The following is a 25,799-nucleotide window of genomic DNA, read 5'->3' on the forward strand; positions in this document are numbered from 1 at the left end:
TCAGAATAATTATTTTCAGACTGCACTTTCACACTGGCTCTCACTGTAGCTTTGACTCCAGCAAAAATTTGGAACCTCTTGAGGTTCGTTCTACCTCGTATTTAAATTATCTGAAATTAATTGTAGTGTTGAGTGCATGACATGGCATTCATCTGTGAGAGGACTCGCCATCATATGACTGAGCAGAACCCATAACCTGCTGCAAACATCGCAACACACCTTCAACCATCATTGGGTGACCAGCCACCCATACCCCACACATTCTCACTGACTACCTGTTCCACAATTCTGTACACCGGCATACCTGTGACACTTTCAACTCTTCAGCACCCACCACACATCTGAAATGTCTAAGAATTTTCTTTATGATTAATGAAAGAGGCAATACCTGTAACCAGTTACAAATGATAGTCTACTCGTGCATTCCAGCCCGAGGTGTGATAGATCTCTTTGCTAAAGACCTGGTCAACCAGGCTGTTGATGTAAATGGTCCATAGGCCTAAATAGTCATACATGGCTGATAAGGCACTTGCAGGAGGTAGTGATCCAGTTTTCTTGTGAAATCTACTGCCTTTGTTTCAGCAACATTTCTTACAAGTGCTGGTAAAAGGCTTCGTAGTTGGGGATCACTTGACAATTTTCTCTAATTGAGCTTCTGGCATTCTTGCTCTTCACCTTGTTTATTCTATATTTCCTCCTATATTTCTCACAGGTAAGTTATGGTAGTGTAGACTGGGAACCTGCTCAAGTATATTCCAAGTGCTCTAAGGCATTTCCCATGTATTATTAAATGTTTTACTGATCCTGTTTGGGCAGTAATGACCTTAAATTTTTCAGCTGTAATATTTATCCAACCTTGAAAATTATATGAGAACAAAAGTGTTTCAGTGGAGGAAGGGTGGAGAGGTAAAGTGTGACCACCACTATGGTTCTGACTTTCTCTTCCAAATGTCCATCCACAACACTATGGTACAATGTCTCACATTTTGAATGGTCTGCAAGACTATTTTTATGATCCATGTATAAAAGTAACAATGTGCAGTAGTGTTTTCTTGAGGAAGCATAGCCTTGCCACCACATACTTAGGCATCATCATCTTATTCCTTACTCTCTAAAACTCAATACATCTGATTAACCTGTATGATACATCAGACAAGGCAATAATATAGTGTTTACTTGTAGTGATATCTCCCTCACTGCCTCCCAAACTTAATGCTTCTTACATTTTTCCTGCTCAGCAGCAGCTATTACTATGAGAGGGAGAAAATAACAGCACCACTTGCTGGTATCTACACTCCCAAGAGGAAGGTGGTCTAAAGTATATTGATATTTGTGATGGATGAGGCAAGAACTACCAAATGCTGCCACACAGCCCTGCATATTCTTCCATAATCCTGGGGTCTTGAGGAACCTAACAATTTTAAAATCAGAGGCTTAGCTGTATGTGGTCATATGGTGTAGATGGGGGGAAAGAGGGAGGCATTCCTATTTGTTTGGTGCAGTTTGGTCAGGGAACTTTAGATTTTTAAATTATGATTGTTGAGAGGTCTTCAGTGTTATTTTAATCTTTTTTTCCTATTCTTTTTGGATCAATGCTGATATATATGAAACTTCGCATTGATGTATTACAGGTCTCCCTCCACATTTGCGAGGGTTAGGGGATCAAGAACCTCACCAATGTTGAAAAGTTGCGAATGTTTGGTGCCCAAGTATATTGTAGGGAAATATAATACCATTTACTTGGCCTAACAATACTACTTCCTTAACATATTGAACCATGAACAATCATAAAACACATGATATCATCATAAAATATTGTACTAGTGCCAACCCTTTGGTAAAAAAGGTGAGAGAGACTATAGAATTCAAGAAAGAGCTCATAGCAGAGTACCAAAGTGGAGGAGGAAGAGAGAGGGAAGAATGTGCCTTCTTCACTGATTCAACAATATGTATGATATTAAAGCAGCATGAGTCAATAAAGGCTATAGCACCAGCCAGCGATAAAGTGTAGCATTAACAGTGCAGAAAATAAGTTAAGTGATAATCGATAGAAAAAGGACAGCATGAACCTAACTCCTCCAATTTTGTTGGAGTTATATAGGGCTACTGACAACACTGCTGTCTAAAGTCTTTACCACCTCCACCACCACTATGTATGGCTTATGTCTCAGTGACCCTTATACATCCAACAACACCACTTGTGACATACTTAATGATGTATTTTATTCATTCTAGAGTATTTGTCATGTTTCTATGTTAATATTATTGTTTATTATGTCATAATAGATGAATTATGACAGATAAATAAGCCATAGAGTTGATATTAGTGTCATATTGAAGGACTATCTTGTCCTATCTCCAAACAAACTCTGCCACCGCCACAATTCCTAACATATGTAATGACACATTTTAAATATGATTGGGTGGCTGGGAATTTGCAAATGTTCGAAGCCCGCAAAAGTGAAAAACGCGAATGTTGAGGGAGACCTGTATACTGAACTAACCCCCTCCCCCCAAAAAAGCCTCTTGTATTATGAGTAAGTTATGTACCCGTTTTTATATCCAATTAATAGCCGTATGGCTGAGGTAGCACCCACTGTATCTCTTTAATAGCCATAATTTAAAAATTTAGGTACTCACCTGATTTCAGCAATTTTGGTGCCACCCTTTCCAATGATGCATCCTATGAGTTCATTGGGCACAGTCATCTCATGAGTTTGGGTACCAGGTCCAGAACCAGCAGGAGTCCTGAGCTGTGACCCTGCCAGGGCTGCTAGTGCTGAACAGAATAATTCCTATCATTAACATTTAAAAACATTTTTATATCAAACAAGTGAATAACCAATTGAATAAAATGTCAAGTACGTTACGTTGAATATTACACTACTGAAATTTTTTTCAAGAATTTTATGTAAAATGACATGGCCACTATATTTGATTTACAGTGCCACCTGGGGGTCACCTTTACATTTTTTGTACATTAAACAGAAAAGTATTAGTAAAGAATAACATTTTATTTAGCATTTAAAAACTGTGTTTACACAAAATTTCTTCCCAAATACATACAACACATGCCATCTAAATCAGCATTGCTGATGAAATATTTATGCCAACTGGCAAACTGCCATTGATGTATAATGTGCCAAAATTATAGGGCCTCTAAAATGGTCCCATATGGCCTGGTTAGGTCTACATCAGTGAAAGATCTGCACTATGGGAGTGTGCAGTATAAAAAAAAATTATGATGAGTGCAAGGCAAAATGAGTCAAAAATCCCAATTCCTTAGTATTACTCAACAATAAAAGTGAAATATCATACAACACATATATGGGTCACCTTCATTTCTCCACAAGTACTATGATTTTACTCATTCTTGTATTATTGCACTTCTAAAATCAAGGAGGATGTGGCAAGATTTCTTTTTTTTTTTTTTTCAAAACTGAAGGCAGTGAGAGCATGTTTATTTATATAACTTGTTTTTCACAAAGTGTCATTCAATAAAGACCTTGTCAAAACATATACAGTACATCTGAGTGAATTACAGAATCAGCACATTGCTTTTAAAGAAACTGCACAAAGACTTCAGCACATAATGCCAAATGGGTATGTTAAAGAGAGTACTTTAACCCTTTCAGGGTCGACAGGCCGTCTCCCAGACTTGTTCTCAGGGTCGCCAAATTTAAAAAAAAAAAAATTACTTTTTTCTTATGAAAAGATAGAGAATCTTTTCCCGATCACAATGACACCAAAAGTATGAAATTTGACGGACCAGGAAAACTAGAATACCATCATAAATACCCTAAGAAAATACAGTGCAAAGTCACTGTTTTAAACCAAAAACACTGTCAAAGTTTTTTTTTCTCATTATGCACTGTGTGCTGCAGTTTTTTTTTTTATACTCCGCACACTGACCACACAGACCCATTCTTTCGTATGTAGGCCTACCAGCGTTCTCTCACTAGATTTGAGGGCGCTAGAATTTAAGTGTACTAGTACGTCAAAAACCCTGGTGCGTAAGCCGTACTAGTACATCAGAAACCCTGAAAGGGTTAAGGAGGGTGTACTGTGATATGCTTATAGAAAAAAGCTACCAATATATTTTGATGAAAATTTTCTAGTTAAATTCTATTTTCACACAAGATTTCTTTGTTTTTTGAGATATTCCTATCACTTGAAATGTGATACCTATATTGGACTACTTGTAGCTAGCACTAACAGTCTGGTTGATTAGGACATAAGGGAAGTGACTCTCAGAATCATTATTAGGTAACCCCTGGTCATTTTGTCCCAAAACTAACATTTACAGAGAAAACTTAGTAAAGATGTTCACCAAATGACTAACAAGCAATGGGAATACAGGATTGTCCTGCTTTATAGCATTTCACTAATGCAATGGTTTTCAATTATATCCCTTCTTCATTTAAAGACTTCCTACAATAAATATATTCACCACTCACCAAAAGCTCAGGATGAAAATATTTTAAGGTAAGTAATGTGTGAACTGTATATGCATTGTTTTAGGCCTAGCTCTATTGCTCACTTAATATATGATAATGTAAACATGTTATCAGGCTTTTATATGCATTTGAAAGTGAAAAATGCTTTTCACTTTTCAGCAGTAGCCCAGAATCTAATCTGCTGTATAAGCAGGTCCCTCCTGTAGAACAAATAAACTCACACAGTACTGAGGAATCTTTGTACTCTCTACTTCATAATTTATCATTTATTTTCAGTATTATTATTATCAGTGGGAAGCACTAAACCCACAGGGATCATACAGAACAAGGAATGGGAGGCAATCAGGTCTGAACCAAGGGGAGAATAAGGGAAGAAATCAGTAAAGCCTAAAAAATAAAAAATTGTTACAGAAAAAGCTTTACATATTTTTCCCTTTTTTCCACCCTTGTAATTCCTGACAAAATGAGACATTATAGCTTCGGCTGCTCTTACTGTACTCACTAGCTTACAACTTTACTTTATGCTGACTAGTCCATAATCACACATTTTCAAGAAAATGGCAATTATAATAATGGAGAAGAACTAAGCACTTAAGGATCACACAGGGGCTGGGTAATGGAAGGTAATCTAAAGGGAAGGTAGCTCCAGTTCACTGGAACAATCCCATCACTTTCATCAATGCAAATCCCCTTGAAGGGAAGAAAATGGTGGTAAATACAAGGTAGTTTCCCTGTTTGTTGACAGTTAAAAGATTACTGCCCTATTCAACTGAAAGCTACCCTGGACCTTGGAATATGAAGGATATCTTAAATGAAGTACAGTACTGTATACCAAATTTCATTCTGATCTGAGCAAGTTTTTGTTTCCTCAGAATAAACATACATGAACCAATCCCCAATACTGGCAAGCCTCAGCATTCACTATATGATTAATAACAGAAATACACAGTATGTTATTGTTCTCCAAAATTTCTTAATTTTTCATTCACATTTAGTGTAAATACCAAGCAATTATCTTTTTGTTTTTAAACACACTGGCTATCTCCCACTGAGGTAGGGTGACTCAAAAGAGGAAACACATTCACCATCATTCATTAAATCACTGTCTTACTGGAAGTGTGTACACTAAGTGTTAACTATTTTTTATTCTTGGAAGACTAAGTTCTCAAAAACCACTGACATAGAAGTCTCAAATTGTTTAAATTTTTATGAAAAAAAAAAAAAACTGACAAATCTTGGTGATAATTTATAAATGTTGGTTTTATTCTGCTTAGTGCAACTTCTAGTATGTATATGACTGTGGTTTGAGTCCTCATTTAATAAGCTTAATCCACACAGTAGGCTGGTTTAGTCACCCATTTACCCTTGTGAAAACTGATATTACAAGCAAATTCATCTGGTATATTATCAGATTATACTGCCTTATTGTCACAATTTTTTACTGTTGGATTATCTTAAATATAAAATCACATTATAATCAGAATGGTCATCTTACCTTATTTTTTTTTTTTCAAAATGTTGTACAATATCTTCATAGCCCACATACATTTCAGAATGAGGCTAACATCACATTGAGACTAATCTTAGATGTTAGTAAGCCTTGACATTAACTAAATGGTCAAAAGTAACATAGGGAAAAGACAAAAATATACAGTAACAATTTATAATAATATAATATCTTTATTGCTACAAGTCTATGTACATGGTATACAGGCCTAGCTAACATCAATGACATTACTATATAGAAAGCCGCTTATTATGCAGAGCATTTCGAGCAAATTAGGTCAGTTTTATCCCAGGATGTGATCCATACCAGTCGACTAACACCCAGGTACCCACTGTACTGATGGGTGAAGATAAACAATCTGTGTAAGGAAATACGCCCAATGTTTCCACCCTTGCCGAGAATCAAACCTAGACCTTCAGTGTGTGACGAGAATTTTTGCCACCAGGCTACAGGCCACAATGGTTATTGCTTCCCACAATTTTATAACAATTCACTGTAAATAGCTATTATTATTACCGTATTTCATGGCTTTTAAGACTTGTTTTAGTTTCAATGGCTCGGCATCAGACATAACTGGAAGAGCTACAGCCCACCCTACACCCCAAACTTATAGCTCCCATCACTGACCTTCAGTTTATAGGATGCAGGGCAGTTTTTGGAGACATTTTATGGAAAAAAAAAAAATGCTTCTAAGAAGCCACGAAATACGGTACATTCATGGGGAATGCCAAACTTAGTGACCTATAATTTTTTCCAGTCTCATACATGCAAAGAAGTCTTCTTTATGGATATATTTCTTTTAAGACTGGCATGAACAAATGTGATATAAATAAAGTATTGAGGATAATGACTCAAGTAAGAACTAGAAATAACAGATTTAAATTAGATGAATTTAGATTTAGAATGTAAGAAAGTACTAGTTTTCAAATAGAGTTGTCGATGCATAGAACAATCTGCTAAGTAGGGTAACAGAAGCTAAAATTTGGGTAGCTTTAAAAAGAAATTAGACAAATACATGTACAGTGGACCCCCGCATAACGATCACCTCCGAATGCGACCAATTATGTAAGTGTATTTATGTAAGTGCGTTTGTACGTGTATGTTTGGGGGTCTGAAATGGACTAATCTACTTCACAATATTCCTTATGGGAACAAATTCGGTCAGTACTGGCACCTGAACATACTTCTGGAGTGAAGAAATATCATTAATCGGGGGTCCACTGTATATGAGTGAGAAAGGTTGGATTTGATTAGAACCTGAAGTATTGAAGCTAATGCTTGCATAGCTTTGGGAAAAGGTTGGATAAGTGGGTGGGTGGGAATGGTTGGTTTAGAGAAGGCTATGCATTGTACAAAAGAGTAGGCCTGCTCAAGTGTTCCTCCTCTCTTATGTTCGTATCATGATTACAGACGTAATTTAAAAGAATTTTTACTTTTGCTTGCTGTTACCCATTAACTTACGACTTTGAGGCTATGATAAACTAGGTAAAAAAAACAGTATTTGAAAGTGAAGTGAGGGAGCCATGAATGAGTTATCAGTTCCCCCATGTTGGTTCAAGAAAAAATCACCAAATGATTTCACTAAAATTCCCCTATGCTTTAGTGTTAGTGGCTTTAAATACATTTTACTGAAATTACTTGTCTCCACTCACTCCTATCTAACATGCTCATAACCCATGCACTTTTTATTTTTCCCCTTCCAACTGTTCTTGAGATGATCTTTATATCTCATCTATTCTGCCCGAGATTTATACACACTCTTCATCCTCTCTAAATGCCCAAACCATTTCAACAATACATTTCCCTCTCAACCTTCAAAAAAATTAAATGAAAATCAGTAACTGTTGTTCCACCACCAGCTTCCTTACCAGCAAACAGGGTGTAGAAGTGGCACAAAAATTAATTATTCATTCCAAATTTATTACAATCTCATGATACTTAGTGGAATTCAGCCACAAACCTCACTAAGTATACTTAACCCAGGATAATCCAATAAAGTCAAACAATGTGACTTATTTCCATATTTTGAAGAGTATTACACTCTGAAACAATTGCAATATTATAAGTATTTCTTATACATAGTGTTAGAAGACTAAAGTAGTAAAATAATAGAATAAAAACACAAAGCTAACAAAGCCTGACATTGCTGAAAGTGAAGCAATGTCAGGCTAAGTATTTCCCCATGTTTGAAGTGTTAAACCGTCTTTAAACACATCAAATATTACAAGAAACTAGTGTACATAGTATTAAACATTAAAAGCATTTCAAAAACAGAAAATTTGATGTCAATAAATTGTAAAACATAAATATCGCTGGAGCAGTTATGCTGCTGTTGCTGATGAGTGATAATTTTTCTGCCAACTTCTACACAACCTAAATTCTTAAGTTTTTACCAGATTCCACTTTATCTTATTCAATTCATAAAAATGCACTCTTTCACTCTATAAGAAAAAGATTTCTTTTTCAAAATCTTCCCCCACACAGGAATTTTTCTTTCTCGGTACGTATGCCACAGTTGAAGGGTTAATGGACCCTGATTTAACTGATATCAGATGCCACAAAAAATTTAGCTGGAAAGAGGCAGGATCTGATTTTTCTCAGTTTGTACTAGTGTGTCCAGTAGTCTCTAAATCCAACAGACCAAGTCCGCTGCATCAGGATATTGTCGGTGTGCCCAGAGTAACTGCATCTAGGACCTATCCAATTTCATTGTTCACATGATGAGCCATGGGCTACAGTGCCCTAGTTTCTTATTACTGTCAGGGCACACTCATGTAGTCATCATTCGGTCTCAGATTTTTCCTGGATTTTTCGCTATCTTTTAATACTTTATCTTTTCTTAGTTGTCTCTGTATTAAGATTAAAGAAGCTACTCATGGCAAAACTTTTTCTTTAATGTCAAAATTGTATGTGTGTGTCTTCCACAATAGGAAAAAATTATTAAAAGCAGTAAAAAACTTTAATGTGGAGAGTGAGGCTAAACTTTGTGTACTTAAGAGAAAGGGAGCAGAAGGAGGGGGAGGGGAACTTTCCCAGTAAAATAAGCCTTAGACAAGGATGTGTAGTATCACCATGATTCTTTAACATGTTTAGGAGAGGTGAGGGATTAAAAGATAAATCTAATACAAAATGGGAATAAAGACACTGTCTACCTACAAAATAGGAGTTGTCAGTTATTCTCTGCCAATGACACAATTCAGTTGCGAGATTTTTAAGAAAAATTGCAAGGATTGATGGAAGAATTTGAGAGGGTCTGTAAAAGAAGGAAATTAAAAATGAATATAGAAAAGAGCACAGAAATGAGTAACAAAAGTTCTAGGCCATGAAAAATTGGATATTAAATTAGAGGGAGTATGAAGGAAGTGAATGTGTTCAGATATTCGGGAGTGGATGTGTTAGCAGATGGGTCTATGAAAGACATGTTGAACCACAGAATAGATGGGAAGACAAAGGTAAAAGATGTGTTGAGGCCTTTATGAAAGGAAGTTATCTATCCAAGCAAAAAGAGGAATGTAGGAAAGTATAATGGTAAAAAAAAAATTGTTTTTATATGGGTCTGAAGAAGGCTAGATGCAATGGAGATGTCATATTTGAGAGCAATGTGTAGTGTGAATATTATGCAAAGAATTTATAAAGGGATGCAGGGAAGCCAGTTAACTGGACTCGAGTCTGGGAGGTGGGAAGTCAAATGCCTGCACTCTAAAAGAGGGTTTGAGGATGCTGCAGTTTGGAGGGTTATCTGAATTTTGATGTCAGCACACTTCTGGCAAGACTTCAATTAAGTGAATGATGCTGAATGTATTTCCTCTTTTTAGAGTCACCTTATTTCAGTGGGAATGGCTGGTTTCATAAAAAAAAAAAAAGAAGGGGTGTAAGACATGGAAGAGACATGTACAAAGAAACATGTGCAATAAACAAATTCTTAGGTTATATCCTACCATCAGCTGTATTGCCAGCATGGGGGTTGACACCACCACCTGGGTTAGCACCAGCTAGGCTACCCAGGCCCAACAGTCCTGCTAGTGGAGAGTTGTTGCCCAATTTGCTCATCTGGAGATAAACAGACAATTTATTAGGTTACAACTGCTTTTATCATGGTAAATGATAAATTACATTCTGACATGAAAACCATAAATTAACATCCATGATTTTATACACTAATAAAAAATAAGAGAAACATTTTGTCTAACCACAGTACAATACAGTACTGTTCTTGAAGTACGAACAGCATTATAAGATCAACAAGTTTACATGGTATTATTATTATTATTTATGTAATTTAAAAGCCTGAGCAAATACTTAGATTACTGGTATGTATAAATAAAATATCATCTTAATGTAGCACAGATACAGTATATAATCCCCAAGCCACCTCTGGGGGGCCCCTCCTGTTGGAGTGTGCGGCATGGGCCGGGCGGGACAGAGAGAGAGAGAGATAGAGTGTGAGAGAGAGCACGCGGGCAGCGCTGACTGGGTGTTGGGGGGCGCGGGCCAGACCTCTTCTTCAGACCTTTCAGGAAATCTTCTTTCTTTCAGGACTTATATATATGTACTGTATATATATATATACATACACTATATATACATGTATATATATATATACACACACACACACACACTATGGATGTACAGTGGGTCGCCGCCTGATTATGGCCAAGGGATGATAGGCATAGCATAGATAGCACCACTCCTGACGCTAGCTAATCTTGGGAATGTGTCCTCTCCTTTAGTAGCTCTGTCAGGAAAGGCTTCCAGGGTGACAGTGGTAATAAGTAAAGGGCACCAACATTGAGGAATTGTATGTTAGTGAGAAAGCTGGGCAATGGGTTAAGGGAAGGAGCAATGGACAGGTTGCTATTAAAAGAATTTTTGTATTTGTGTAAAATATGAATAAGGAAATTGCAATAACAAAAATTCCTAATTAGTTGCAAATATTATTAAGATTCATAATAGTCTGTAAATGCTGTTAAAAACCTCACACACATTTTAGAGCTGTATGAATAGAACAGTTTAATAAAAAATATTAAGTCAGATAATTAATATATAATTCAAAGATTGAAGTAAAAAATTCCCCTTGATGCAAAATTTAGTTGAACCACCTTTTATTATAATAAGAACAAATTGTAAGATTAACATTATTTTATTACTGTTCCTGTCAAATTAAATATAATCTTAACACATTTATCTCAAATATTAGCATAATGCTAAATTTTAATCACAGATTTGAGAAATTTCAACAAAATGTATGTTTAATTAGCTTATGCAACTTCTCATGTTTAAGGTTTTCAATAGCTGTTTGTAGTGAACACTGTGTTTATTACTCAACCAAGTTGGAAGTAAGAGGTTGGGAATACTAAAATTAAAAGGCTAAGACGATCATGCAAGAGGGACAATACTGGTGTTGAGCTGGGAGTGTCAAGCGTCAAGCGTAGGGTCGAGGGAGACCAAAAATTTTCCAGCACACCAAGGTAATTTGCAAGGATACAACAAATTTTAGCCATTTCATATGAACCAACACCAGAACTAGCAAATTTTATTACTTTACTCTTTTATACAATAAAATCAAAATTATTCTTTTCTACAATATTTAATGGTTGGGCAAGTGACAATTACCTAGAAATTTTCTAATATATTTAAAAAAATTACAAGTTTTCTTTAGTGACTTAATACTGATAATACATGAACATAGTTGCCTTCTAACTGGGCTTTAATGCTTATGAGTATTCATTGCAGCTATTATATTCAATCCAGCTATCCAATTTTCAAGTTTGAAGGGTACAGGTTAAAGTCCCCTATGAGGGAGACATTAAGTGGTGCAGAGAAGGAGGGAATGTTAGGGCTTTCATGAGGAGATGTTAGTCGGTGTTGGCGGCACAAAGGGATCGAAGAGGCGTTGGCATGGCAGGGATGAGTGAGGAAGCCCCGCGCCCCACGACCCACCAGCAGGACCTGCTATGCACCTGTGTAGCTGTACCACCAGGTATCTACACCTGCCTCAACACCTAGCCCTGGCCACGCTGTCACTTACATTTCGAAGAATAATGCTATATCGAATATATCTAGAATTCACTGTAACACTATACGAATAGCCACGTACATGCAGGATGGCAGGCAGGTATCTATGGGCAGGTCATGAGTTAAAAGGCTAGGCTGTAAGGTTAGGGCTAGGGTTATATGGGTGCATCATGCAGGTTGTGATCAGGTAGCACAATGGGCAACACTAATAAGGTCTGGTCGGGTATGGAACACGTCCGGATCAGGTCGGGTCGGATGGGCGGCCAGGAGCCACGGAGAGGGTCCAACTGGGCATGGGTCACACGGGCACTCGGGCGGGACACGGCGGTGTGACTTACATCCTGCATGTGGTGGAGTTGCGGCTGTGGCATTATGCCGATATGGCCGTTCTTCAAGTGTTCGGGTGGGTGGCCTGGCGGATGGCCCGGCGGATGGCACGGGGTCGTGATCTGCAAGTGCCCCGCATGGCATGGGTGGTGGCCCGCAGGCGTTATGATGGCGCCATGGTGTGGGGGGCCTGGGGAAGGCGCCGTGGAGACGGGACATGGGGGTAGGAGGGGGCTCAGGGGGGCCGCCATGAAGGGGCCGGGGGGCCCCCCAATTGGTGGTGGGGGAACAAAGGGCATAGTACTTACATCGGGCGCTGAGGGAACAGCATAATTACCCTGGATAGTATAGGCCTGGCCGCCGGCTAGGATCACCGGCCCACCGGCGACCTGGGGTTTGGGGCGGTAAGGGATCGTGGCGCCTTTGGGAGGGGACTGCAAAAAGAATTAGAAAATATATAAGTAACAGACTAAACCATTTATATAGCACAAACATATAGAACTATAATGGTACACTACCGAAGTAATTTATTAACCTCGCAATAAATGATGTGGCAAAATCTGAACACTAGATTTACTTAAAAATTGGTGAGAAGATATTAAAAATCATAGCAACAGCATACCTCAAGCATGACGCAACAGATGTTGTAGACACACTGGGTGATTGAGTCTGAGGTGCCAGAGACAGTGACTGCACGCTCTGTTGAATTGGGCAGCATTTCAGAAGCAACTTGAATAGAAGCCCCTGTCTGCTCTCGAATTTCCTTTATTTTGGATCCCGCTTTGCCAATGAGTGAACCACATTGGGAGGCAGGGACGATCAACCGTAAGGTGATGGGTGGACGCTGCTGTCCACCTCCACCACCAGCACTGCCATTGTTCTGGTACATCTGACCCAAGAACTGAAATCAAATATAATACATCATTTGTTGCAAAATAATTATTTCACTGTATTGCAAGGATAAATAATCTTGATACTATAAACTTGTTTATCACTAGTAATAAAATATTACAAGCACTCAACATTCAGTAACAAAACTCCAGGTTTACTTTTATTTGTGCCAAGTAATTTGTGATTTTAAAAATTTACATCAACAGCATTTTGCAACATAAAAATTAATCCTCTACATATTACAGAACACTACTCGAGAAATTAAATTGGATCCATGAAGTTAGTAAAATGAATCAGCAGGAAATATTTATAAAATACAATCTTATAAACAAGACATGTTATAGTTCTGTCTCCACTTATGTATTATGAAAACTGTAATAGTCACAGTGCCAGTAATTGAGGAATGTTGTACCATGTCTCATTCATCATGGTGTGAAATACTTACTTTAAGCATTTCCATCATGTTCAATTTTGTTAAGTTTTCAGATAATTTTTATTTTAAAGCCCTATGTAGAAAATCCATATGTAATAGATTCTGAATATTCTGTCAAGTAAAAACTGCTAGCTATTCATTGCTAAGACACCTGATCAGAGATTGGGTTATGGTAATAACAATCTTAACAGTTTACACAAAAATATCACTAGAGTTCTAAAATTTTTTATTATATTTTGTGGGAGGATAAGAGGACTGAGATGGCCTCATTATGTAGCAGTTAACTGTGTTAATTGCCTTCAAAAGGAGGAAACTTTGCCAATATTCACAGTAGTGTGTGTGAGACAGATATGTGGTCTAGCAAACATCTCAAATGACCACCAGCCCCACCCACACACAGAACCCAGCAGTGCCAGCAAACCCACAACTGTTTAAGGCATTCCCTACCAAGTTCTGGACTTCTACAGCCTTTCCCTCCTACCTACATGCAAATCCTTTGTTAAATATCCACACATCCTCTCTTCATATTTTTACAGCACTTTCTCCAGTTCCCTCACATCTACCCCATTTCCATGCTATGTCATCTGTCTATCACTAAATTTGCAAATATGGTGGAACTTCGACTTACAAGTTTAATCTGTTCCATGACCTAGCTTGTAACTCAATTTGCTCATATATCAAATCAATTTTCCTCATTTAAATTAACTGAAATGCCATTAATCTGTTCCAGTGGAATTCCTGCTCTCGGGAGGCAGGACAAAATACTTAATATAAATAGCAAAAAAAGGGCACAATACCGTGACTGGAACGATAAACATATAACCCACACACAGAAGAGAGGAGCTTATGACTACGTTTCAATCTGACTTGGACCATTTACAAAGTCACACTAACGAAAAGGAGAGAAGGAGGGAGTATATATAGGCCAGGAGGTGGTAGTGGTAGTAGTGGAGGTAGAAGGTAGTAGTGGGGAAGGTAGTTTGGTAGAGGTGGAGCCAGTCAAATACTAAGAAAAAGGAGCACTGCAAGGGACCTAAGGGCCCACAGAGGGTAGGAGCAAGAACACAGAAGGATGGGGGGGGGGGGAGATAAATAATGAAGGAACAAATACCCAAGGCAGAAGAAAAACAACCCAAAGGAGAAAGAGGAAAGAGGAAAGGGGAAGAGGGAGAAGAAGAAAAAGCAGTCAGGTTAAGTCATGGGTGTTCTGAAGTTTGGAGCATTTTACAATGTAGTGGGAAAGGAAGGCATCTACAAAGACGAAGCCAGGACTAAGATTCATACAAGGAAAGTTGTGTATATGGGAGGATTCAGCCAGATGGCGACTGTTAAAGTTGGAAGTAGGGAAGACAGCTTTAGCAGAAGACCAGTCAATAGGATGACTGTGATCTCTGACGTGACAGAAAAGAGCATTGCTAGTGTCAGCAAGCCTAACACTACTTTTGTACTCCCTAAGTCTGTCAGAAAGAGATCGGCCAGTTTAATTGGTATTATGGTAGCGGGGTTCAATGATACATCTTCGGAGGCTTCTTACTTTATTGCTAAGTTGTGGTGGGTACACAGGCTTGTGTGTTGTGCCCATGGCCCGAGAGGGCCATCCCACGAGAGAGCTACTAGGCCTTCCTGCTAGGCCGCTGTGTGAGAGTGAGTGTGTGGGACCAGCTTCCCACAGACCTGGACAGGCCCAGAGGGCAGCACTTCAGTGGTGCGAAATATGAACTAAGCTGGCAGACAGCATGGGCTGTCTACATGTGGGTCAGCAGGGCTGCCAACACCAACAGCCTGGTTGACCAAAAGAGTATGAAAAAGAGGTATGCACATCTGTGGTTTATGAAGCTAAAATAGGATCAACAACAACTGGACAGAGGATAAAAAGGTGTATTGCTAATACAGCACTGAAAATGACAGGTGCTGAGCAAGTTTTTACTGTGACACTGTTTTGCTCTATGTAGAGTTGAAGCTGATTAGTTTGATAGAGCTCTACATGGAGTGAAAGGTTTAATACAGAAAACCCTCCATATAACAGACCTCTAAATAATGGACTCGGGAAATCCAGAACAAAATCTGCTGGGACAATCAATTCAGAAACAGTGGGCAAAGTCCATTGGTTACAGAACTGTCCATTAGTGTTAAAATCATGGCAAAAATATCTTCTTTATCCACCACAAATGCCATTACCAACCACTTATTCATCCCTTATTAGTCCAATACATGGAGGGTTTACATATTTCCTTTCCAACCTCAGAGGCCTGGTCTGGACTATGGGGAAGATAATCCCCAAGAATCAATAAGGGATAACATATGGCAGCTTGGGATAACATCCAGTAGAAAGCTATTATTAGGTCAAAATATCAACTGGACAGATATCATGACATTCATAAGAACATAAGAAAGAAGGAACACTGCAACAGGCCTACTGACCCATGCAAAGCAGGTCCATGTCAACCCCTGCCTTAAACCAATGATCCACCTAGTCAGGTCACTTCCACTTAAGGAAGGAGCACGGCATCAGACCTAGTAGCACAAGCTAGTGAGGTCCAACTCACACCCACCCACACCCACTCATTTTTTTTTTTTTTTTTTTTATCACACTGGCCGATTCCCACCAAGGCAGGGTGGCCCGAAAAAGAAAAACTTTCACCATCATTCACTCCATCACTGTCTTGCCAGAAGGGTGCTTTACACTACAGTTTTTAAACTGCAACATTAACACCCCTCCCACCCACACCCACTCATGTATTCATCTAACCTATTTTTAAAACTACACGTTTTCACTTTTATGACAGTACTCGGGAGTTTGTTCCACTCATCCAAAGCACTATTACCAAACCAGTGCTTTCCTAACCCTCCAGCCGGAGGGCCTCAAGAAAGAAGATAGAAGAAAGAATAAGACGAACGACACCCCCAACCCGGGGGCCACCGCCGGGTCGCCATCTGGAGAAGACCCGGGGCGGAAGTACCAGCAAATCACTAATGAATGAATGAATGAGTGCTTTCCTATATCCTTCCTGAATCTGAATTTTTCCAACTTGAAACCATTGCTGCGAGTCCTGTCTTGGCTGGAAATTTTCAGCAAGTTATTTACATCCCCTTTATTTATTCCCGTTTTCCATTTATACACCTCAATCATATCCCCCCTAATTCTACGCCTTTCTAGAGAGTACAGTTTCAGGGCCATCAGTCTATCCTCATAGGTAAGATTTCTGATACATGGGATCAACTTTGTCATCCTCCTCTGTACATTTTCCAGTGCATTTATATCCATTCTGTAATACTTTGATCAGAACAGTGCAGCATAATCAAAACGAGGCCTAACCAAGGATATATAGAGTTGATGGGTGATGAATGTTGCAACAAGAAGGCTGAAGGCAGTGGAGATGTCATGTCTGAGGGAAATGTGTGGTGTGAATATAATGTAGAGAATTCGTATTTTGGAAATTAGGAGAAGGTGTAGGATTACCAAAACTATTATCCAGAGGGCTGAGGAGGGGTTGTTGAGGTGGTTCGGACATGTAGAGAGAATGGAACAAAACAGAATGACTGAGAGAGTGTATAAATCTGTAGTGGAGGGAAGGTGGGGTAGGGGTCGGCCTAGGAAGAGTTGGAGGGAGGGGGTAAAGTTGGTTTTGTGTGCAAGGGGCCTGGACTTCCAGCAAGCGTGTGCGAGTGTATTTGATAGGAGTGAATGGAGACAAATAGTTTTTAATACTTAACGTGCTGTTGGAGTGTGAGCAAAGTAACATTTATGAAGGGATTCAGGGAAACCGGCAGGCCGGACTTGAGTCCTGGAGATGGGAAGTACAGTGTCTACACTCTGAAGGATGGGTGTTAATGTTGCAGTTTTATAACTGTAGTTTAAAGCACCCCTCTGGCAAGACAGCGATGGAGTGAATGATGATGAAAAATTTTCTTTTTCGGGCCACCCTGCCTTGGTAGGAATCGGCTGATGTGTTAATAAATAAATAAAAAAAAAATCCTGAGGACTTCTATTACTATACTTCTTGATATGAAGCCAAGGATTCTGTTAGCTTTATTGCGAACACTAATGCACTGCTGCTTTGTTTTTAGATTACTGTTAACCAGAACTCCTAAATCCTTTTCGCAATCAGTAGTATTAAGATCTACATTATTTAGTTTATATGTGGCATGGTTATTTTCCTGTCCAACATTTAGAACTTTGCATTTGTCTATATTAAACTGTATCTGCCACTTCTCTGACATTCTATGAGTAATAATCTAGAGCACAGTACCCATCAAAAAGAAATCTCCAGATTGACTGACTGGTACTGCTTAACTCAGTAGAAAGAATTACAATGACTGGCAACTGCTGGCACATTGTTCTGAGACTGGATACAAGAAATTTAAGATAGAATACATCAATAAGCCTAATTAATAATATAATATACAGTTATTTTTTGACACATTACACAAGCTAACATTAACAAATTAAAAAGTAAATTACGGTAGTCATGGTGTGGATTTCTAGTTAAGAAATATTAGTAAAATTTGTCCATTATTGGTACTATCACAGCAAAACAATCTGTTCTCTATCCACTACAACTGCTGTTACCAGCCATGCTCCCCTATAAGTCCAATATTGTATTTTCTTTATCTATAATAAAAATAAGTTTCAAAGCAATCAAGTTTGTTAATGCATATTTGCATGGTAGACACACATTGACGTATTAAAAATTATACTTTTCACTACTGACCATCCTGATAAATACTGTATGTACTGTGTGTGTATAGATTCAGCTCTTCAACCCATTATCTATCCTATGCTGCAATACCTGAAGGATGTTCCAGGGGTCAATGCCCAGTCTACTTGGTTATGGTTCTGGGGTTTACTGCCTTCATTGCTTGGCCAGTCATGCTGTTGGTGCTTGTGAAAGCTCCAACATAGGCACCACAGCATAGCTATCAGAAGCATTTTTATCAGTCAGGTGCTCAAATACTGTCACACTTGCATAAGAATCAAAGACAGCAGTATCCTAATGGAATTTCTCATATTTATCCCACCTACAAAACTCACTCATGTGACGTTGCTACTTGTATGTTTGTTCCAGTATAAAAAAAAAAAAACACTAAATTAGGAATCTCTACTCCAAGAACACAAATGTGTTCCTGCTTTCAGTGAAAATTTAGGGCACTGGTAACTTTAATAATCTTACTAAAAATACTTGCCTCACAGATTCAAAGCCATTCCCCATCCTGCCTACCCACAAAAACATACTGAGCTAAATGACTTGAAGAACTTTATAAAGTCAAGCAGTCACTACAAGATCCACAAAATTATTTGATGTCATAGGTACAAAAGAGCCAAAACACAACTCTGAGCTTGTAGTCACTACAAGATCCACAAAACCAATTTTGCTTTGTGGCTATTACCTGATCACAACTTTCTTACACACTAAATGGTTCATTCTAGCAGTTGTTACAGTAGAGTACTCACCTCCTCAAACTTGGCACAGATGAGCTTAAATGCTGTGAAAATTGCATCAGTATTTCCAGTAACGGTGACGATCCTCTCTGGGCAAGACCCATCGCTGATGTTGATCTTTGCACCAGACTGGCAATGTGAAATAAGACAGTAGAAATTAATCAAGCCATAACTACAGTATATTACCAGTTATAAGACTAGATTTTGGTAAAGCACAAAAATATGCCTAGAGTAATGCTCCTCTTCTTATGAGTGCAAGCCACCCCAAAAATTATGAAACAATTACCATAATAACGAAAAAAGTATCTTTGGCTATCGTTGCGCTATGCTGTTATTATATTAACGGTATAAAATATTAACACACAGATGAGTAAGATGTGTAACAGGTTATCTTTATTGACAAGACCTTTTACCTGCTTAAGCTTGTTCAGTGGAAATATAGGCATAATGGAGATACAGATATGAGGTGATCAATCCCTCACCCCTGCAGAAACAAGTTTGAAGTAGTCAGTCTTTCAGCCTTTGGTGCATTAGTTCCAAAGCTTCTATCTTCTTCAAGGTATGTGCAGTTTGCTTAGAGGTTTCTTTTTCTCCCAATGACTAATAGTATTGCATTCATAGGGGGAGCATTAAACCCTTAGGGGTCATACAGCACCTGGGGAAATGGAAGGCATTCAGACTTGATTCAAGGAATTGGAGAATGGGTACAATTCCTTGAATCTAAGGAAGTGAAGCTCAGACCCAATTCCCTACAACTATGGTGTATTCAGCTATAGAGATGACACACACCATGACTGAAGTATGGATCACCTTATATCTACATCTTCATTGCTTTTGCTGTTTCCTCTGTATTTCAACTAAAGACACCTGCTGAGCAGGTGAAATGTCTCATCAATAAAGACACCAAGTGTTACACTTATGTCTTAGTAATCTATGCTCTTATTGCCAAAAGGACACAAGTGCAACTAATGTAACATTTTATTTTGGCAACATTTTACTCTCCAGGAGCTTTCTTAAGCTGTTACAAACAATACATGAACACAGAGGGTATATATAGGCTTTGAGTGAGGTGTAGTACTAGCAGAGGCAATAGTAGTAGTTATACATGTGGTGGAAAAGTCAGCTGGTACATGAGTAAAAAGGTTATAAAAGCTATGGGTTGGTTTAAGGGTTGCCCAGCTGCAATGGCCCAAGGGACTCTGTGACCATCTCACTGTTGTGAGATTTACACCCAGAATGTTCCTGTAAACAAACTGTGTATGATAAAAAATTTATAAAATCATTCTAACCCTGATTATTTTATACAACAGGAGGGAAGCAGAATATATGTATAAATACTGGTGGGGAGTCACATGGACAAGTCCAGAATCTATGAACCTAGAATCTGCAACTTGTTTATAACAAAATTGGCGTTTAACAACCAAACATACACAATGTATATACGGTATTTATTATACTGACATATCAAGTTTTCTCTCATTTTAACCCTTATTTTGCAAACGTAAAGTAGCCAAGAATATATAAAACTCGAGTCTCTCAGTTTGTATTTAAATAATTCCAGTACTGTCACATTTCAGTATTAATAACATAAAGCAGTATATGAAAACACCATATGGACTGACTACTATGCAGGAAACAGCTAATTTAGTCACCTTTGTTGATTAGACCTGTTACTCCATAGATAAATAATTTTTATATAAACATCTCCAGTATCCTCACACATTACCCATGATTATGGTAATAATTTATACATAAATATTATCATCGATGTACTCATAGGATGTGTAAACACAGCATGTGCTGACTGCGATTGCAGAAAAAATCTGTTTTGCTCCCATCTGTGATGTCTGAAAATATCTTCTCATCTTATACCTGGGTTATGCAAAAATATGATTATATGAGGGAAGGTACGTCTCTCCATCTAACTGCATTCTAACTAACAATCTACAGAACTGTATATGCTTTTGCACTATACTATTTAAATTTAGATGAGTATGGCACATGTGAAAAAGTTTGAAATCTTTATTATGGAAATATTTTGCCTACACAGCAGGCTTCTTTAGTCGAATGGAGGAGACAGAAGAAGCAGTGGAGATTTAAAGATGTGATTGGCAGAGAGCATGCATAGTTCCTTTGTATAAAGGCAAAGGGGATAAAAGAGAGTGCAAAAATTATAGGGGGATAAGTCTGTTGAGTGTACCTGGTAAAGTGTATGGTAGAGTTATAATTGAAAGAATTAAGAGTAAGACGGAGAATAGGATAGCAGATGAACAAGGAGGCTTTAGGAAAGGTAGGGGGTGTGTGGACCAGGTGTTTACAGTGAAACATATAAGTGAACAGTATTTAGATAAGGCTAAAGAGGTCTTTGTGGCATTTATGGATTTGGAAAAGGCGTATGACAGGGTGGATAGGGGGGCAATGTGGCAGATGTTGCAAGTGTATGGTGTAGGAGGTAGGTTACTGAAAGCAGTGAAGAGTTTTTACGAGGATAGTGAGGCTCAAGTTAGAGTATGTAGGAAAGAGGGAAATTTTTTCCCAGTAAAAGTAGGCCTTAGACAAGGATGTGTGATGTCACCGTGGTTGTTTAATATATTTATAGATGGGGTTGTAAGAGAAGTAAATGCGAGGGTCTTGGCAAGAGGCGTGGAGTTAAAAGATAAAGAATCACACACAAAGTGGGAGTTGTCACAGCTGCTCTTTGCTGATGACACTGTGCTCTTGGGAGATTCTGAAGAGAAGCTGCAGAGATTGGTGGATGAATTTGGTAGGGTGTGCAAAAGACGAAAATTAAAGGTGAATACAGGGAAGATTAAGGTTATGAGGATAACAAAAAGATTAGGTGATGAAAGATTGAATATCAGATTGGAGGGAGAGAGTATGGAGGAGGTGAACGTATTCAGATATTTGGGAGGGGACGTGTCAGCGGATGGGTCTATGAAAGATGAGGTGAATCATAGAATTGATGAGGGAAAAAGAGTGAGTGGTGCACTTAGGAGTCTGTGGAGACAAAGAACTTTGTCCTTGGAGGCAAAGAGGGGAATGTATGAGAGTATAGTTTTACCAACGCTCTTATATGGGTGTGAAGCGTGGGTGATGAATGTTGCACCGAGGAGAAGGCTGGAGGCAGTGGAGATGTCATGTCTGAGGGCAATGTGTGGTGTGAATATAATGCAGAGAATTCGTAGTTTGGAAGTTAGGAGGAGGTGCGGGATTACCAAAACTGTTGTCCAGAGGGCTGAGGAAGGGTTGTTGAGGTGGTTCGGACATGTAGAGAGAATGGAGCGAAACAGAATGACTTCAAGAGTGTATCAGTCTGTAGTGGAAGGAAGGCGGGGTAGGGGTCGGCCTAGGAAGGGTTGGAGGGAGGGGGTAAAGGAGGTTTTGTGTGCGAGGGGCTTGGACTTCCAGCAGGCATGCGTGAGCGTGTTTGATAGGAGTGAATGGAGACAAATGGTTTTTAATACTTGACGTGCTGTTGGAGTGTGAGCAAAGTAACATTTATGAAGGGATTCAGGGAAACCGGCAGGCCGGACTTGAGTCCTGGAGATGGGAAGTACAGTGCCTGCACTCTGAAGGAGGGGTGTTAATGTTGCAGTTTAAAAACTGTAGTGTAAAGCACCCTTCTGGCAAGACAGTGATGGAGTGAATGATGGTGAAAGTTTTTCTTTTTCGGGCCACCCTGCCTTGGTGGGAATCGGCCAGTGTGATAATAAAAAAAAAAAAAAAAATAATCAGTATATCAACCTCGAAGTTTCTGAGGTGGTCAGTATTTCAAAATGAAGAAGAGTTCAGCCCTATGGTCGGAATAATGTGAAGCTGAAGCATAAGAATGGAAGCTTATGTACTGCTAAAGGTGACACACACAAAATCTCAAAGTTGACACGGAAGGCAGGGCTAACTAGTAGAAGCAAAAATTTAAAAACTGAAAAGGCAATGTAGCAAGCCTACTGGTCTATGGGCCAGTAGGCTTGCATCTTACTCTACTATGTGTGATTATTGTAAATGAAGGCATCTATGTGACTGATATACATAAGGGGATCTATGTAACTGATATACATGAGGGCAACTATGTGACTGATATACAAGAAGGCAACTGTTGAGAGCAAGTCTTAAAATATGTACTCACTGGAGCAGAGGAGTGAGAGATACATGATAATATATATCTGGAAAGTACCTGAGGGCCTTATCTCAAATATGCACACTGCCATAACATACTGGAGTGAGAGATATGGGAGGAAGTGCAAAATAAACCCAGTGAAAAGCAGGGGTGCAGTAGGCACAATAAGGGAACACTGTATCAACGTCCTTGGTCCCAGACTATTCGACATCTTACCAGAAGATATCAGAAACACTGCTAGGACAAGTGTAGAAGTCTTCAAGAGGAAACTGGACAAGTATCTTCACCAGGTGCCAAATCAACCAGGCTGTGATGGGCCATCAGTAGCAACAGCCTGGTTGACCAGGCAAGCACCGGAAGAGCCTGGCTCATGGCCAGGCTCCAGGAGTAGAAAAGCTCTCAGAACTCATCAAAAGTATATCCAAGGTATAAACGCAAGTAGATGGCAGGTACTGGGCAGTGAAATGTGGTCACAATTACTAGGTCACTTCGGTTGTTGCTAGGTTGCAGCTAGTGGCTTCTAAATGATGTTCTGACTGTCAGTGAACAATGAATGTTGGTGGCTTGGCTATCAGTGGGAAGAAATTTATGGCGGTTGGTTGCAGAAGGAAGAGGGAGACATGAATTGATGGGATGTAAATGGGAAGGTGAATGGCGAATTGCAAATAGTCGACAGAATTTAGTAGTTAAAATTAATGAATAGGGAAAAACAGCAGGAACGTACTGGATGACAAAAGGTGGATGTCAGCTGTGTACAGGGGAAGGGCAGTGGATTATGACTTGAGAATCAGAGGTGAATAATTTGCTCGTGATTATTTTTTTTTTACTGGAAGCAATAAACCCATAGGGGTCATACAATGCTTGTGTGAATAAGAAAAAATCAGGTTTGATCCAAGGAAGGGGAGTACATGCCCAATTTCTTGGGTGAAGAGCCCCTCACAGGCATTAAGGAACATATTAACCCTTAAACTGTCCAAATGTAGATCTACGTTTTTTCAACATTTGAAAGTATGTAAAAAAAGATCTTTTTTTTTTTTTTTACATTTGAAAATGTGTAAAAAAACTTTGATCTACGTTTTTTTTTGTTATATTTGAAAATATGTAAAAAAACGCAGATCTACTTTTGGAGCACTACACATGTGAGCATAGATCTGCTTGGACAGTTTAAGGGTTAAGGGGCTCTCATGAGGGGACTGGGACTGGACAATGGGAACAGCTATGTAGTGCCAACTTCAATTAATTACTAAATTTAATGTGATACATCTGTGACCGGTTTCAAGAGCACTCTACCTGACACTTTTACACCTCCACATCTCTCTGGTATGTTGCAATACTGTATTTTATTTACTTGCCATAAGTGTAAAACATTCACCACGAAGGTACAAGTTCCAGATTTACAACTTATCGTAAAGCAGTCTAGGTCTCCAGTAAGTATTAGTGTTGGCCATGGGTTGCCTTTTATAGGGCATTATGTATACAATCAATCAATAAAGTTCACATGAGGGTGACAGATGGTCACAGCCTGCACCCAAAATGACTTGAAAAAAATATCAGTGGGGAATGCAGAGTTTAGCAAGCTACTCCTGCCATGAAGGGTGCGATGGCAAGTTCTATGTTCCCTTAAAAAATTAATCACACTACATTCTTCTCACACTCATTTGTACTAACACTATACGTATACTACAATTATCATGTATTTTTTATTTAATATTTACCCTAAGCAGGGTAATTGTGCAAAGGATTATATTAATTTATTCTAGTCTTAAAAATATACACTGTACAATATCTACATTCATATACTGTGTAGGAAATGTTTTAGACCCTTAAAGAGTTGGTGTTAGCGATAATACTGCTAATGTTATACCCCTCAAGGGAGGTTCCTTGATGCTGGTGAGGGGCTCTTGATCTAGGCAACTGGATCTGTGCTCCAGTTCCCTGAATTGAGTCTGAATACCTTCCTATCCCCCCCCCACATGCATTGTATAATCCTACGAGTTTAGTGCTCCCCCATGATTATAATAATGATAATGCTAATGTTATATGGTATTATTATCTGAGTAATACATTCTTCCCAGCATATTCAATCATATAAAAACATTTACAAATATTGTATGCCCCAGACACCTTATGAATTCTCACTCAAAAATGACCAATGCTTTATGCCCTATTCCATCGTACATTTACCACCATGAGACTATCCTGAAAGTAAACCTGCATACCGCCCCCCCCCCCTCAAAGGTGAAGCTAAACATGTTGGAATTACATGTATTACATACATATGTAAAAATATCTTGAAAGATTCCTCACTGAAATTACTTTAGAATTTTTACAAATGCACCAATCTTCCATTATGTGGCTTCAGTTATTCCATTAAAATTTTAACCTTGTCCAACATACTAGTTCACGCAAGTGATGTCAATATGTCCACTGTACTAGTATGTACAATTTTCGTACCTCAAATATGCCACCTACCAATATTTTTGACCTCGGTAAAACTCTTTAGGTCTTCTACATTCTCTTTATGTCTTTGAAATTAAAGTCTAATTCCAGGTGAGTTTACACAGTACATTACTGTTACTACACAGGTGATAACTCTGTGCTACATACCAGGT

The 25,799-nt window shown here is 38.7% G+C and overlaps 1 protein-coding gene across 9 annotated transcripts in view; it reads right to left on the reverse strand.

Moving 5' to 3' along the window:
- Nucleotides 1–25,799, reverse strand: part of mub (poly(rC)-binding protein mub) — a 742,071-nt gene that overhangs the window by 15,110 nt on the left and 701,162 nt on the right. For 8 of the 9 annotated variants that reach the window (XM_070085535.1, XM_070085526.1, XM_070085552.1 and 5 more), the window contains 5 exons: nucleotides 19,083–19,199; nucleotides 12,929–13,207; nucleotides 12,318–12,740; nucleotides 9,903–10,014; nucleotides 2,641–2,779 (listed from right to left, as the gene is read on the reverse strand). In XM_070085535.1, the coding sequence (XP_069941636.1) occupies nucleotides 2,641–2,779; nucleotides 9,903–10,014; nucleotides 12,318–12,740; nucleotides 12,929–13,207; nucleotides 19,083–19,199 (1,070 nt within the window). The remainder of the gene's footprint in view (nucleotides 1–2,640; nucleotides 2,780–9,902; nucleotides 10,015–12,317; nucleotides 12,741–12,928; nucleotides 13,208–19,082; nucleotides 19,200–25,799) is intronic. The other variant, XM_070085568.1, reaches the window with a different exon arrangement.

The sequence above is a fragment of the Cherax quadricarinatus genome, chromosome 1 (genome assembly GCF_038502225.1).
Source record: "Cherax quadricarinatus isolate ZL_2023a chromosome 1, ASM3850222v1, whole genome shotgun sequence".
NCBI classification, from domain to species: Eukaryota; Metazoa; Arthropoda; class Malacostraca; order Decapoda; family Parastacidae; genus Cherax; species Cherax quadricarinatus.